The following is a 16,205-nucleotide window of genomic DNA, read 5'->3' as shown; positions in this document are numbered from 1 at the left end:
TGTCCTGACCCTAGGAACTGTCATTTGTTGAATTTTTTGAGAGCGCAAACCATAAAGCTGTTGTTGTTTTTGTAAATACACACAAAGGTAAGAAGGGATGAGCCCAATCATACATTTATAGATAAAAACAAACCAGTGTGAGATTCTACAGATTCACAGAGATGGATACTTCGCGACAGAATAAAGCATACAATGGTGAACATCCATCCATCCATCCATTTTCTGTACCGCTTGTCCTCACAAGGGTCACGGGGGTTGCTGGAGCCTATCCCAGCTGGCTTCAGGCAGTAGGCGGGGTACACCCTGATCTGGTTGCCAGCCAATCGCAGGGCAACACAGAGACGAACAACCATACTCACAATCACACCTATGGACAATTTGGAGTGTCCAATTCACCTGCCATGCATGTTTTTGGAATGTGGGAGGAAACCGGAGTACCCGGAGAAAACCCACGCAAGCACGGGGAGAACATGCAAACTCCACCCAGGAAGGCCGAAGCCCGGACTTGATCTCACAACCTTTGCACTGGGAGGCGGACGTGCTAACCAGTCAGCCACCGTGCCGCCACAATGGTGAACATGATTTCCATAACCAGTAATAAAAATGCAGCGCACTTTGGTACACACTGTCCAATGTCTCCGGGTGTTGTGCTGATGCATTTATAAAAAGCAAATCACCATAATCCAATAAAGGTATAAAGTTGCAAAAATAAGACACGTTCCTGCTGTAAAAGAAAAACAAGATTTGTTCCTAAAATAACCCCAATTTTAGCTTCAGTTTTTGAACAAGGCCCACAATAGGTGACTTGAAAGACAGATTTTGGTCAATAACAATAACTAAATGCCTATAAATATGTACTATTTGAATTTCTGCTCCTTCAATAGTTTCAATCTTAGGCAGATTTGCTTGTACTGTTTTCCATTTGAAAAAATCCTTAATTTAGATTTGTCTTAAAACTAGCTTTAATTGTGTTAAATGAGACTGTACAACATTAAAGGAGGACTGTAAGATTTAAAGGCTTGTTCAATTACTTTGGAAGAACAATAAATAAATGTGCAATCTGCATACAAATGGAAACAGGCATTTGCCACATTTTGACAATTTTAATTTAAATAGAGAACAACAGCGGTCCTAAAACTGATCCCTGGGGGACACCTTTAAAAACATGTAAGTAGGGGGATGACAATCCCGCAAAGTGTACACTTTAAAATCTAATATTACAAATAAACCCAGAAACTACTGCAGTAATTATTGCAGTCTCTTTTTCTATTTCTGTTAACACATGGCCCACTCTAGTTTCATAAAAGCAAAGAAAAAAGAAAGATTTTTTTTTTTACTTGGTTTCAAATGACTGACTTTTTACATGAGAAGTTGCATTAAAGTAATTGTAAAGTTACTTTATTTTTATTTTTGTGAATCACAATTTAATTTGCATTGTCTGTGCTATTTATAACAGTGACAAAGGAAGAAACACAATATGAGTAAGTACTTCTGTTGGTTTCCTGGTACGTTGTCTACATAAGTGATAGGTGCTCTGACAATTTTTTTATGAAATGTTTTGGTCAATATAAAATGCAAACAAATCAGAAAACATTAATGGTAGTCCCGGGTAATGCAAAACTCAACATACAACGCTTTGAAATACTTGATTTAAGCCAGCAGTAAACCCTAAACTGTGGCATGAAAACATTCTTTGTGACTACGCAAACACCCCTTGCTTTATGGTGACATGATATCTATATGTTGACAGCACAGTTACTCGCAATGTACTGTTCAAATTAGCATCCCTTATGTATGTATATTCGCTCACATATGACGAAGCTATTAGGTTTAAAATGGGCTCCAAATGTATTCCAGATAAGGAGGCAGATCATACAGCATTTGTTTCCATGTGTCAAATCTGTCAAAATATCTACAGTTAACAAAAATCTGCAACAATGTGACATACTTTAGGTAAAGAAAACCCTTTCAGAGAGTGTGTGAGAGAGAGAGAGTGTGTGAGAGAGAGAGAGAGAGAGAGAAAGAGAGCGAGAGAGAGAGAGAGAGAGAGAGAGAGAGGGAGAGGATACAGCAATAACTGAAGTAATAGTTAAATGAAAAAGTCAGAAAGTTGATCAGTTTGACCATTAAATATCTTGTCTTTGTAGTGTATTCAATTAAATACAGTTTGAACATGATTTGCAATTCATTGTATTCTGTTTTTATTTATTTTTATTTTTAGTTTAACACAGTGTTCCAACTTCATTGGAATTGGTTTTGTATGATGATGATGATGATGATGATGATGATGATGATGATGATGATGATTATAAACAGGAGAGAATGATGACCCGACACGAAATCAAAGGTCAAATACTGGAAAATAGGTCAAAATGTTAGAGGTGATGATAGGCTTAATTAGTAGTGGCTCAGCTCAACAACAAAAAAAGTAACCTGAAAAATCAATTGAATTACTGATCATATCATATAATGTGAAAACATTCAGTGTTTTTCACACGGTAAAAAAAACATCTCAGTTGCGTGTGACATTTAGAAGGCATTTGCTCAACAACTGTGACAAGCAGTGTTGTATGTGAAGCCAAAAATGGACATCCAGCTATGTCTGCAGATTTAGGTGTTAATAGCATGATATGTGTGAATACCAGAGACATATCTGTTACGCATAGTTACAAGTAATAATAATTCAATTTCTAATAACAAACGTATAAAATAATAATGAAAAAGACACGTAATAAAATCAAATATACCTTTTCATGCTTCACTTAATTCCTTAATTACGTGACAAGAGATAGAGTTTGATACATGTTTATTTTAATTCATGTGCTATCAAATGAGTGAATCAACAAACAGCACTAGTCTACTTGTAAGTACTGTACTTGTAGGTATTAAATTACATTTTAAATAGGGGCTATTCCGAATCTGTTTTGGTTGATGGAAATGTGATACATAAGATGTATAGTGCTGTGACAAATGTTTCAAGTCATGTAAGCATCAGCTGTCCTCCACGCCGTATTTGACAGGTGTCCCAAATTTAACTAACGCTTTATAAGCAAAGGACAACAAATGTTACAGTGTAATAACCACGCAAGATCAGTTGAACTGGTAATGCTAATACACGGTGCATTGCAACATGGTTCGAATGAAAAATAAGACACACTTATATATTTACAATGAGATTATTTGTTGTTGTTGTAGGATTTTTTTTTAAGTAAATAGTAAAAAGCAAAATATCAAACAGATTTTTTTTTTTACAGGTTCTGCAAAAAAAAAAAATTTGCATAAAAATATTAATTAAATAATCCATACATCATAGTACATAGGTCATAGTGAGGTAAATAGGAAACTGCGATCCTATTGTGGCTTAATTTCACAAATCTTAATATTAAGTAATAATTAATACTTTAATACTTTATTTATTTTTTATGTTTTTAGGGCATTAAAGCCACTCCATCCTTAACATCAACTTTTCCAGCAGGTGATCATTGAAATGGAAGCAAAGTGATCAAAATGAAATGTGAAAATGAATATACTGTACTTAGAAAAATACTGCAAAAAAAAAAAAAAAATTAATTTGATCAATCTTCAATTAAAAGTACCCATTTGCTCTAAGGGAAGGAAATAAAAGACAAGGAAATAGTTTCTGTTTTACATGAATGAATAATGATGCCCAAAAAGAAGAAGATCGCAAAACATCATATATGACAATTGAAAGTGGTGCAAAGAATCACAATACACACACGCCCCCCCCCCCCCCCCCCCCACACACACACACGCATACACAAGATTGTGAGGCGAAATGTTTCCATGGATGTTGACTTTCAAAGTACGCTACACCACATTTGTGTCGTGGTCCCTATTTAACTCTTGCCATATAAGCAAACAACATTTGGTATAAAAGGAGAGCATGGGGGCTGAGTCAGTGTGTGGTGGAGGAGCCTGAAGACCCCAGTGTGTGGTAAGTGTAACCACTCTCTACTGGGGCGCAATTAAATGTATGTAAATTTAATGTAATTTGATTTCAACAGGATTGTAACATTCAACTTTTTAAAGGATAGAAACTAAGGTAAGAACTGTTCAATTATTTTGCATGGATAATCTTAAAAATATGAAGTTACTCACTGAAAGTGGCAACACAGTGGATGGCTGGTTAGCACATAGCTCAGAGGTCGTGGGTTCATATCTGTATCATGAGTTTGCATGTGCTTCCTGTACCTGGCTGGGGTTTCCTCAGGTGCTACATCCACACATTCCAAAAGCATGAATGGAAGGTTAATTGAAAACTCTAAATCAGTGGTTCTTAACATTGTTGGAGGTACTGAACCCCACAACTTCCCTATGCGCATCCCCTGAACCCTTCTTTATTGAAAAACAAAATGTGATTTTTTTTTTTAATTCAAGATGAAGGTATAGGGTTTACTGGTGAAGAAAATGAACACGGAGGGTAACCCTTTAATCAAATCTTGCTCTCTTCACCTTGAATTCAGAAAGCGTGTTCGTTCTTGCATTCCCCATATCCATGCAGCTTAAGGAAGTGTACCTTTAGTTTTGCTAGATAGCTCGTTGCACTGGACTAAAATTGCTCAACTTGACATTGCAAATCATGCAGTTAGGCTGCTGACTCCAATTTTATAGAGCACGTACACTGTTTTACAGTGAAAACAACAGAGGCCCCAGAATTGAATCCTGTGGAACACCTTAAACAATTAATATTGCACAATTTCGTCCGACCACTTTCTTATTTGTTCGACATAGTATAAAAGGATTACAATAATAAAGAAATCACACGACATATCATCACAACAGCCACAAGTCGACTACTGAGCGCACCAAATTCCCTGCAGCATAGATAGGCCAAACAATGTAGCATGATCAGACTGCAGACAATGATGGCCAAGAGGGGCATATCATCACATGTCTTGACCTCCGTCGAACCCCTGAGACTGACTCACCAAACCCCAGGGGCTCGATTGGACCCAGGTTAAGAACCACTGCTCTAAATTGTCTGTCTAAAGTATGAGTGTGATTGATTGTTTGTCTATGCTTGTCCAAATGTGCCCTGCAATTGGCTTGAACCAATCCAGGGTATTCCCTGCCTCTTGCCTGATTGGGATCAGCAGTATGGAAAATGAATGGACTTACTCACAGATATAAATATATATATATATATATATATATATATATATATATATATATAACCAACAAAAAATATAAATGCAACACTTTTGTTTTTGCTCCCATTTTTTTGTGAGATGAACTCAAAGATCTAAAACTTTCTCCACATACACAATATCGCCTAAACCTGTGATAGTGATTAGTGCACATGTGTGCCTTAGACTGCCCACAATAAAAGGCCACTCTGAAAGGTGCAGTTTTGTATTATTGGGGGATCTGGGGACCCAGAACTGATATTTGAAAGACATGGTGATATTATGTATGTGGAAAAGTTTTAGATCTTTGAGTTCATCTCATAAAAAAATGGGAGCAAAAACAAGTTGCGTTTATATTTTTGGTGAGTAATTGTGTGTGACTGAAATTATGTGGTTTAACAGGTAAAACATTAGCTACAGTATATGGTTTTGATACAAATAAATCTGATTTGTATTCACTTTACCACACAGACCTAAACCACCACCATGAGTACCGACGCAGAAATGGCCTTGTATGGCAAAGCTGCCATCTACCTCCGCAAACCAGAGAAGGAGAGAGTCGAAGCTCAAACCAGACCGTTCGATGCCAAGTCGGCCTGCTATGTGACTGATTCGAAGGAGCTCTACGTGAAGGCAACAATCCTCAAGAGAGAAAATGGCAAAATCACTGTCAAAGTTCTGGACACTGAGGAGGTTGGAATTTCCTCTTCTTGGGTTAAACTTGTATGCTAAAAGCATGTGATCAGTTATCACTGTGTCTCATTGTCTTCTTCTAGGAAAAGACAGTTAAAGAAGATGATGTCACTCCAATGAATCCTCCCAAGTTCGACAAAATTGAAGACATGGCCATGATGACTCATCTCAATGAAGCCTCCGTCCTGTATAACCTCAAAGAGCGTTATGCAGCATGGATGATCTATGTAAGACAATCTGCCCAATGAGTTGCAGAATTATACATAGACAATTTTTAAGACGTACAATTAATTGTTTTCGACATTGGATTTCTCTCAGACCTACTCTGGGTTGTTCTGCGCCACTGTGAACCCTTACAAGATGCTACCAGTGTACGATTCTGAAGTAGTGTCAGCTTATAGAGGCAAGAAGCGTATGGAGGCTCCACCCCACATCTTCTCTGTCTCTGACAATGCATATCAATTCATGCTTACTGGTATGTTACAAGCTGAACGATTGGTACTGTCTGTTGTAGAAACACATGATTGATTTCATGTTTCTGTTTGAACAGACAGGGAGAACCAGTCTGTCTTGATCACGTGAGTTATATTTGTATTTATAAACTAAGAAAACGTGTAAACAGATTTCCACAAGTTTGTCTTTCTTCCCCAGTGGAGAATCTGGTGCTGGAAAGACTGTAAACACCAAGCGTGTCATTCAGTACTTTGCCACAATCTCAGTTGGTGGAGATAAAAAGAAGGAAATGATGGGGAAGTATCAGGTGTGTTCATTTAGAAAATAAATGCATTTGTTTTGAGAAGTTAAGTTGAATTAATTTGCTAATGTTAATTCCTAACTTGATTACAGGGGTCACTTGAGGATCAGATTATTGCTGCCAATCCTCTTCTGGAAGCCTACGGTAATGCCAAAACTGTCAGGAATGACAACTCTTCCCGTTTTGTAAGTATGCTGCAATTGCCACAGAAGAATTAGTCGTGCTTATCAGTAATTGATCTGATAAAAATGTGTTTGAAACAGGGTAAATTCATCCGAATTCATTTCGGCACAAGTGGCAAACTGGCTAGTGCTGATATTGAGACATGTAAGTGCACGACTCACGCAGTGGAAATGTGAACTGTAAATATATATATATATATATATATATATATATATATATATATATATATATATATGAGAGATTGATTCCATAAAATCATTGCAGATCTGCTGGAGAAGTCCAGAGTGACTTTCCAGCTTCCTGATGAGAGAGGCTACCACATTTTCTACCAGATGATGACCAACCACAAACCAGAGTTGATTGGTATGGATTGGCGTAGTCAAGAGACATACTTGAACGTACACTGAAAAATCTTACTAAGTATTGGATTTTCCCCCCACACAGAAATGTCACTCATCACAACAAACCCTTACGACTTCCCTATGTGCAGTCAGGGACAGATCACTGTGGCCAGCATTGATGACAAAGTTGAGCTGGAAGCCACTGATGTGAGTGATTATTTTTCAAATACTGTCAACAATGTCAGTAATCACCTTACAGGCAGCATCATTTTAGTTTGTGGTTTTGGTCATATCCTTTGCATAACTTATTTACACACAGAACGCCATTGATATTCTGGGCTTCACGAATGAGGAGAAGATGAGCATCTACAAAATGACAGGTGCTGTCCTTCACCATGGTAACATGAAGTTCAAGCAGAAGCAGCGTGAGGAGCAGGCAGAGCCCGATGGCACAGAAGGTACGCGGTAATGGTCATTTGTGCCTTGTTACTACGATCAGACTCTACCGTACAAACACACAGTAACTGTAATGTACAAAACTTTTCAGTTGCTGATAAGATTGCCTACTTGTTGGGTCTGAACTCGGCTGACATGCTGAAGGGTCTATGCTATCCCAGAGTGAAAGTCGGAAATGAGTTTGTCACCAAGGGACAGACTGTACCTCAGGTAACATTCATCAAAAATAATCATTATAATGGTAGCACACAATAAAACTCATTCACTGCCATTGACGGCTATGGACGTCATTTTTAATGGGCTGGCAGTGAATGAGTTAATAGTAGCCCTTAACGGTTTTCTCTATTCAAGACTCTTTGGACACAGCTGTAAACTTTCAAAGTTGATGTTTGTTTTTAGGTGCTGAACTCTGTGCCAGCCCTTGCCAAGTCCATCTATGAGAGGATGTTCTTGTGGATGGTCATCCGTATCAACCAGATGTTGGACACTAAACAGTCAAGGCAGTCCTTCATTGGTGTCCTGGATATTGCTGGATTTGAAATCTTTGATGTAAGCTTCATTCATATGAAAATACATTTTTGGATTTTAACTAGCCAATGATTGGTGTCATGATTTGTTCTCACTTAGTACAACAGCATGGAGCAGCTGTGCATCAATTTCACCAATGAGAAGCTGCAACAGTTCTTCAACCACCACATGTTTGTCCTGGAACAAGAAGAGTATAAGAAGGAGGGTATTATTTGGGAATTCATTGACTTTGGCATGGATCTGGCTGCTTGCATTGAGCTGATTGAAAAGGTATGCATTTGACTCAGAAGCAGATTTGGTTATTGACATGGCACTCAAGTGAATCACTTAAATTATACTCCCTCTCATTCTTTAAGCCCATGGGTATCTTCTCCATCCTTGAAGAGGAGTGCATGTTCCCCAAGGCCACAGACGTATCATTCAAGAACAAGCTTTACGATCAGCATCTTGGCAAATGCAAAGCATTTGAGAAGCCAAAGCCTACAAAGGGCAAGGCTGAGGCCCACTTCTCCCTGCTCCATTATGCCGGTACTGTGGACTACAACATCAGCGGCTGGCTGGACAAGAACAAGGATCCACTGAATGAGTCTGTTGTGCAGCTCTACCAGAAGTCTCCAGTTAAACTTCTGGCTTTCCTCTATCCTCCTCCTGCTGCTGAGGGTACGCTGATAAAACCGATGTTATATTTGTTAAATGGCATGAATATTAAATATTGTTCTAATGCTACATATTCCCCCAAAATGGAGAGTAGAAGCGGGTAAAAAGGGAAGCAAGAAGAAGGGTGGTTCTATGCAGACTGTATCTTCACAGTTTAGGGTAAGGTGTAGTTTGCAAAAAGAAATGTGATTTGTGCTACATTTTATTAGCATTACATTACTCATTCACTGTTTTCTACTTTCAGGAGAACTTGGGCAAACTGATGACCAACTTGAGGAGCACCCATCCTCACTTTGTGCGTTGCCTGATTCCGAATGAGTCAAAGACTCCGGGTAATGTACAGTATGCTGAGTTGAATTAGAAAGTTATATTAAGTTCCTGTCTTGCAGGTGTAAGACTTTACCTCACCTGAATTATGTTAAAATAATCATTATGTAATGATCCCCGTTCCACAGGTCTGATGGAGAACTTCCTGGTCATCCACCAGCTTAGGTGTAATGGTGTGCTTGAGGGTATCAGAATCTGCAGGAAAGGTTTCCCCAGCAGAATTCTCTATGGTGACTTCAAGCAGAGGTATCACGAGCAATATTACATCAGCAATATAAATCCATCATGAAGAGTGATACGATCAAATGACTTTCATGGTAAAAAGGTACAAGGTGCTGAATGCCAGCGTTATCCCTGAGGGTCAATTCATTGACAACAAGAAGGCTGCTGAGAAGCTGCTCGGGTCAATCGATATTGACCATGACCAATACCGATTTGGTCACACCAAGGTAAACATTTGATAAGATTTCTAGCCATCCATTCACAGTATGTTTTGTTTGAGACAGGATATCAATTTTGCGATTTTGTTTTCTTCATTCTGGTTAGGTGTTCTTCAAAGCAGGTCTTTTGGGTACCCTTGAGGAACTGAGAGATGAGAAGCTGGCAGCTCTTGTCACCATGACTCAGGCCCTCTGCCGTGGTTACCTCATGAGGAAGGAGTTTGTGAAGATGATGGAGAGGAGGCATGTGTTATCAATTGTAAAAACATACAAAAAAGAACTGTGAATAACTGAAAATGTCCATACACAGGGAGGCCATCTTTACCATCCAGTACAATGTGCGGTCATTCATGAATGTCAAACATTGGCCATGGATGAAGGTGTACTACAAGATCAAGCCTCTGCTGAAGAGTGCTGAAACAGAGAAAGAGTTGACCCAGATGAAGGAAAACTATGAAAAGATGACCTCTGATTTGGCTGCTGCTCTTTCCAAGAAGAAAGAACTTGAGGAGAAGATGGTGTCTCTTCTTCAGGAAAAGAATGATCTGCAGCTGCAAGTTGCATCTGTGAGCAAAAAGCCACTCACAAATTTTCTTTGAAACCATGGTTTGCTGTGATTACATGTGTTTGCTCACTGTGAAACAGGAATCAGAGAATCTGTCGGATGCTGAAGAGAGATGTGAGGGACTTATCAAGAGTAAGATTCAACTGGAAGCTAAACTCAAGGAGACAACTGAGAGGTTGGAGGATGAAGAGGAAATTAATTCTGAGCTTACTGCAAAGAAGAGAAAACTGGAGGATGAATGCTCTGAGCTCAAGAAGGATATTGATGATTTGGAGCTTACCTTGGCCAAGGTGGAGAAGGAGAAACATGCCACTGAGAACAAGGTTGGTTGATATGACACACACACACACACGCACACACACACACGCACACACACACACACACACACACACACACACACACACACACACACACACACACACACACACACACACACACACACACACACACACACACACACACACACACACACACACACACACACATTCAACACAGTAACCTGTAATGAAACATCTTCTTTGTTTCCATTGTAGGTGAAGAACCTGACTGAGGAGATGGCTTCTCAGGATGAGAGCATTGCAAAGCTGACCAAGGAGAAGAAGGCCCTTCAGGAAGCTCATCAGCAGACTCTTGACGACCTGCAGGCTGAGGAAGATAAGGTCAACACTCTGACCAAGGCCAAGACCAAGCTTGAGCAGCAAGTGGACGATGTAAGTTGTGACAAGTCATTTGTACCAGAAAAATTCGAGATGGCTTAAATGCCTTAATGACTAAATGAAATTACTCTGCAGCTTGAGGGTTCTCTGGAACAAGAGAAGAAGCTGCGTATGGACCTGGAGAGGGCCAAGAGGAAGCTTGAGGGTGACCTGAAACTGGCCCAGGAGTCCATCATGGACCTAGAGAATGACAAACAGCAGTCTGATGAGAAACTTAAAAAGTAAATGCTTTGTTCTTCAGCTCATTATATTATATGAACAATCACTTCCAAAGCAAGACGTCACTAAATGTGTCTTTTATTCACAGGAAGGACTTTGAAATTAGTCAGTACCTTAGCAAGATTGAGGATGAGCAGTCAATGGGTGCCCAGCTCCAGAAGAAGATCAAGGAGCTTCAGGTACAATATCTCCAATCGTTGAAGTGCTTTAAAAATGAAGAATTAATTTAAAAGTAACAATAAAATGTCCTTATAGGCCCGTATTGAGGAACTAGAGGAGGAAATTGAAGCCGAGCGTGCTGCTCGCGCAAAGGTTGAGAAGCAGAGAGCAGATCTCTCCAGGGAACTTGAGGAGATCAGCGAGAGGCTGGAGGAGGCCGGAGGTGCCACGGCTGCTCAGATTGAGATGAGCAAGAAGCGCGAGGCTGAGTTCCAGAAGCTGCGTCGTGATCTTGAAGAGTCCACCTTGCAGCATGAGGCCACTGCTGCTGCTCTCCGCAAGAAGCAGGCTGACAGCGTTGCCGAGCTGGGCGAGCAGATTGACAACCTGCAGCGTGTCAAGCAGAAGCTTGAGAAGGAAAAGAGTGAATACAAGATGGAGATTGATGATCTCTCCAGCAATATGGAGGCTGTTGCTAAAGCAAAGGTGAAGACATTTTATACTTTTAGTTTTGGGCGAGTACTGATACCATGTATCAGTATCGGTAGTGATGGGAAAATGAAGCTTCATAAAGCACTTGCAATATTTTTTTTACTCCTCTAGGTGCTCTTGGTTTAAAGATAAAGACTAGTGCACTGGAAATTTATTAAATTTCCACTGCATTTTTAAACCGAGTGTGCCATTTAGAGGAGTGTGCTTCATGAAGCTTCATTTGTCCATCACTAGGTATCAGTACTCGCGATGGTGGCCGATAAAGTATCATCTGCCCTCTTGTGGCCGTTCCATGATCAGAAACCTGAAATTAGAAATTCGAAGAATGAAAAATTGCCATTTATTTCGTGCAATTTTAAGGAAAAATGCTATATTGGGATGAATAGGTCTTTGATGACTTGACTTGACTAGACTAAAATGATCTGCCATTAATTATTGGGGAACATTTTTATGTGCTTGTGGTATCGGTATTTGGTTTCAGTATGGGTGACAACTCAAGAGTTGAATATATATGTATTAGTGCTGTGTTTTTTTAAAGCTTTAATTCTAGAGTTAAAGCGAGTTAAAGCTGAAGCTTTAACTTTGACAGCACTAATATAAATATATAAAAATAAGTGTGATTTAGAAAATTGATTAATAACACTCTTCTTCTTTTTTGAAACTACCAGGGAAATCTTGAAAAGATGTGTCGTACTCTTGAGGACCAACTCAGTGAACTGAAGACCAAGAGTGATGAGAATATCCGTCAGCTCAATGACCTGAGTGCACAGAAAGCCCGTCTTCTGACAGAAAATGGTACACATGTGACAGTCAAACTTCACTGTTAGATTATAAGTGAAAACTAAACATACACTAACGTTACATGTTGATGTTGAAACAAGGTGAATTTAGCCGTCAAATTGAGGAAAAGGAAGCTCTTGTCTCACAGCTGACCAGAGGTAAACAGGCCTTTACACAGCAGATTGAGGAACTGAAGAGACAGATTGAAGAGGAGGTCAAGGTATGAAATATCACTCCCAACAGCAATTTTGTTTTTAGATCGAAATTTGCTCATCAAACTTATTTGGGCTACCAGGCAAAGAATGCTCTTGCCCATGGACTTCAATCAGCCCGCCATGACTGTGATCTGCTGAGGGAGCAGTTTGAGGAGGAGCAGGAGGCCAAGGCTGAACTGCAGCGTGGAATGTCCAAGGCCAACTCTGAGGTGGCTCAGTGGAGAACTAAGTATGAAACTGATGCCATCCAGCGCACTGAGGAGCTTGAGGAAGCCAAGTGAGTATGATTTAGAAATTAAAACAGCGGGTTTACCTAAGTTGACTATATTTCATTTCGTTTGACATGGATGGATGGATTCTTTAATGTGTTAGGTTTCTGACGGGATGAGATAATTAGCGTAAAATCAGGTTTGGGGATTGGATATTTTTCACTGAGAAACATTTCAAAACAGGAAAAAGTTGGCACAGCGCCTCCAGGAGGCTGAGGAACAGATTGAGGCTGTGAATTCCAAGTGTGCATCTCTGGAGAAGACCAAACAGAGACTACAGAGTGAAGTTGAAGACCTCATGATTGACGTGGAGAGGGCCAATGGGCTTGCTGCCAACCTTGACAAAAAGCAGAGGAACTTTGACAAGGTACAACTGATACTAAGTGCTCACATGACGTACAAAAAAAGACAAATGAACATGCGTTGACCATTTTGTACTGTATAAATTGTTAAATTAGGTGTTGGCAGAGTGGAAGCAGAAGTTTGAGGAGGGTCAGTCAGAGCTTGAGGGAGCTCAGAAGGAGGCTCGTTCTCTTGGCACTGAGCTGTTCAAGATGAAGAACTCTTATGAGGAAGCCTTGGATCAACTGGAGACCATGAAGCGTGAAAACAAAAATCTGCAGCGTGAGTTTTTCACAGAATTTGGCAACTCGGAGTTCATTTTCCTACTTTACTTCATTTGAACCTCTACATCTCTTTGTAGAGGAGATCTCTGATCTGACTGAGCAGATTGGTGAGACCGGAAAGAGCATCCATGAGCTCGAGAAGTCCAAGAAACAGGTGGAGACGGAAAAGTCTGAAATCCAGACAGCGCTGGAAGAGGCTGAGGTGATTTAAATGAATGTAGATGGATGCGTAAATTTGGACGCAAAGATTAAGATATTGTTCTGAATTACCAGGGAACTCTGGAACATGAAGAATCTAAGATCCTGCGTGTCCAGTTGGAACTCAACCAGATCAAAGGAGAAGTGGACAGGAAGCTGGCAGAGAAAGATGAGGAGATGGAGCAGATTAAGAGAAATAGCCAGAGGGTGACTGACTCCATGCAGAGCACTTTGGATTCCGAGGTCAGGAGCAGGAATGATGCCCTGAGAATCAAAAAGAAGATGGAGGGAGACTTGAATGAGATGGAGATTCAGCTGAGCCATGCCAATCGCCAGGCTGCCGAATCTCAGAAGCAGCTGAGAATTGTGCAGACACAGCTGAAGGTACTGCAATGTGATGAGCTACGACTCGTGTTGCCATTTATTCACTTACTACCTCGATCTTCACCAGGACGCGCAACTGCACCTTGATGATGCCGTCAGAGCACAGGATGACCTCAAGGAACAAGCTGCAATGGTGGACCGCAGGAATGGCCTCATGGTGGCTGAAATTGAGGAACTTAGGGCTGCTCTGGAACAAACAGAGCGCGGCCGTAAAGTTGCTGAGCAGGAGCTGGTGGATGCCAGTGAACGTGTTGGACTTCTGCACTCTCAGGTAAATAATTCAACACTAGAGCATTTTGTTATGTTTTGAATGACAATTATCTTTATGTCTCAGAACACAAGCCTTCTGAACACAAAGAAGAAGCTTGAGGCTGACCTTGTCCAGATCCAGAGTGAAGTCGATGACACAGTTCAGGAAGCCAGGAATGCAGAGGACAAAGCCAAGAAGGCCATTACTGATGTATGTTTTCTCGTTCACAGCTTTGTGTTTTAATTAATTGATTGTATAGAATTTTCTAATTAAAAAATGTCCTTTCTAGGCTGCAATGATGGCTGAGGAGCTGAAGAAGGAACAGGACACAAGCGCACATCTGGAAAGGATGAAGAAAAACCTGGAGGTGGCTGTCAAGGACCTGCAGCACCGCCTGGATGAGGCTGAGAACCTCGCCATGAAGGGTGGCAAGAAGCAGCTTCAGAAACTTGAGTCGAGGGTAAGATCCTTATTCCAAGAAACTCAAAGCGAGTTATTAAAACGTACGGCTGTTACATTAAAAAACAAATAATAATAATAATAATAACAATAATCCCCAGGTGCGTGAGCTTGAGACAGAGGTTGAGGGAGAGCAGAGACGTGGAGCTGATGCTGTTAAGGGTGTCCGAAAATATGAGAGGAGGGTGAAGGAGCTCACTTACCAGGTAAATGTCAACATTTAGCATGCAAATGTCAAACAAATTATATGCGTGTATTCAAACTTGCAAACACGATTTTTCTTTCACAGACTGAAGAGGACAAGAAAAATGTTGTCAGACTGCAGGACCTGGTTGATAAATTGCAGCTCAAAGTGAAGGCTTACAAGAGGCAGGCCGAGGAAGCGGTAAGGATATATATAAGAAAATAAGAACTCTATATTTAAAATATACTGGTAAATAATTTGGGCTGTTAAGTTGAATGTACAGTATTTCCAACTTAATTATTCTGTCTGACTTCTCAGGAGGAGCAGGCCAATGTTCACCTGTCCAAGTGCAGGAAGGTCCAGCATGAGCTGGAGGAGGCTGAGGAGCGTGCTGACATTGCCGAGTCTCAGGTCAACAAACTGAGAGCCAAAAGCCGTGACTCTGGCAAGGTAAATATGGAAACATATAGATGACTAATGTCCATACTAGACAAATGTGTTTTTTTAATTACATTATCTACACAATACATTTTTAACTTGAAGGATGATATTTTCTTACAGGCGAAGGACGCAGCTGAATAAAGTTGATTCTTCAGTGGGTTATTTCAGCTCATATAATATGATGTGAAATATACCACAATAAAACTATTTTGAAATAATAAAGCAGCTATGGTATCATTTTTCCCTGTCTGACAATGTATCCTTTAGATGCCTCAATCGTAAAATCACAATATTGTCCAATTTAATTTCAGTTGTAGAAACTGTGCAGGTGTCCACCTTTACTAGGAAAAGTAAACCCTATTAATATTTCAGTGATTTTAACAACATATAAAGTACATTTAAAAAAAACAACAACCGATGATCAAAAAAATATTTAAACACTTTTTAGTTTGCAACAAAGTGAGGTGGACTGGGTAACATTGTCTCACTGAGTGGTGGCCATTAACACGCGCGTGTGTTTGTACATCTTAACTTGAGATGCGAGGGGTAAACCAATCACTTTCACTTATCAATTACTGTAATATATTTGTCCTGCTCATCTGAAAACAAATATACACATATTTGGAAACATCTTCATTGTAATAAAAATAATATTTCATTTTCATTATTTAATTTTTTATCCCTTCAGATCAGGTCAGGGAGGCCGGTGCACTAGCGCCCTC

At 40.0% G+C, this 16,205-nt stretch overlaps 1 protein-coding gene across 2 annotated transcripts; it reads left to right on the top strand.

Annotated features, from left to right (window-relative positions):
• The first annotated feature begins 3,860 nt into the window (after nucleotides 1-3,860).
• LOC147176009 (myosin heavy chain, fast skeletal muscle-like) lies at nucleotides 3,861-15,722 on the top strand. Of its 2 annotated transcripts, none has more exons than XM_086073804.1 (41): nucleotides 3,861-3,955; nucleotides 4,026-4,063; nucleotides 5,619-5,840; nucleotides 5,924-6,067; nucleotides 6,159-6,315; nucleotides 6,391-6,418; nucleotides 6,492-6,600; nucleotides 6,687-6,779; nucleotides 6,858-6,921; nucleotides 7,042-7,140; nucleotides 7,222-7,325; nucleotides 7,438-7,576; nucleotides 7,666-7,784; nucleotides 7,974-8,123; nucleotides 8,202-8,372; nucleotides 8,459-8,762; nucleotides 8,854-8,918; nucleotides 9,004-9,091; nucleotides 9,215-9,332; nucleotides 9,412-9,535; nucleotides 9,633-9,769; nucleotides 9,837-10,092; nucleotides 10,172-10,414; nucleotides 10,625-10,801; nucleotides 10,883-11,028; nucleotides 11,115-11,205; nucleotides 11,282-11,671; nucleotides 12,346-12,472; nucleotides 12,559-12,677; nucleotides 12,753-12,949; nucleotides 13,125-13,308; nucleotides 13,400-13,565; nucleotides 13,645-13,769; nucleotides 13,841-14,149; nucleotides 14,217-14,420; nucleotides 14,484-14,609; nucleotides 14,689-14,859; nucleotides 14,960-15,064; nucleotides 15,148-15,243; nucleotides 15,361-15,492; nucleotides 15,604-15,722. In XM_086073804.1, exons 3-41 carry the CDS (start codon nucleotides 5,634-5,636, stop codon nucleotides 15,622-15,624), a joined length of 5,805 nt encoding a protein of 1,934 aa, XP_085929930.1. In that variant the 5' UTR covers nucleotides 3,861-3,955; nucleotides 4,026-4,063; nucleotides 5,619-5,633; the 3' UTR covers nucleotides 15,625-15,722. The 2 variants fall into 2 exon arrangements, with proteins under 2 accessions (XP_085929930.1, XP_085929931.1); XM_086073805.1 differs by having other exon boundaries at nucleotides 9,633-9,773; nucleotides 9,841-10,092.
• Nucleotides 15,723-16,205: the final 483 nt, after the last annotated feature.

Source organism: Leptonotus elevatus, chromosome 4 (genome assembly GCF_054856555.1).
Source record: "Leptonotus elevatus isolate MCC_2025b chromosome 4, RoL_Lele_1.0, whole genome shotgun sequence".
Taxonomy (NCBI): Eukaryota; Metazoa; Chordata; class Actinopteri; order Syngnathiformes; family Syngnathidae; genus Leptonotus; species Leptonotus elevatus.
The sequence above is the reverse complement of the archived record's forward strand: the minus strand, read 5'-3'. Positions and strand labels throughout refer to the sequence as shown.

Excerpts from the sequence above, each read along its gene's own strand:
- LOC147176009 (XM_086073804.1), top strand. The coding sequence starts at position 5,634 with ATGAGTACCGACGCAGAAATGGCCTTGTATGGCAAAGCTGCCATCTAC. Across the intron at positions 6,316-6,390 it reads ATATCAATTCATGCTTACTG|ACAGGGAGAACCAGTCTGTC; the intron begins GTATGTTACAAG and ends CTGTTTGAACAG. Across the intron at positions 15,244-15,360 it reads AGAGGCAGGCCGAGGAAGCG|GAGGAGCAGGCCAATGTTCA; the intron begins GTAAGGATATAT and ends CTGACTTCTCAG.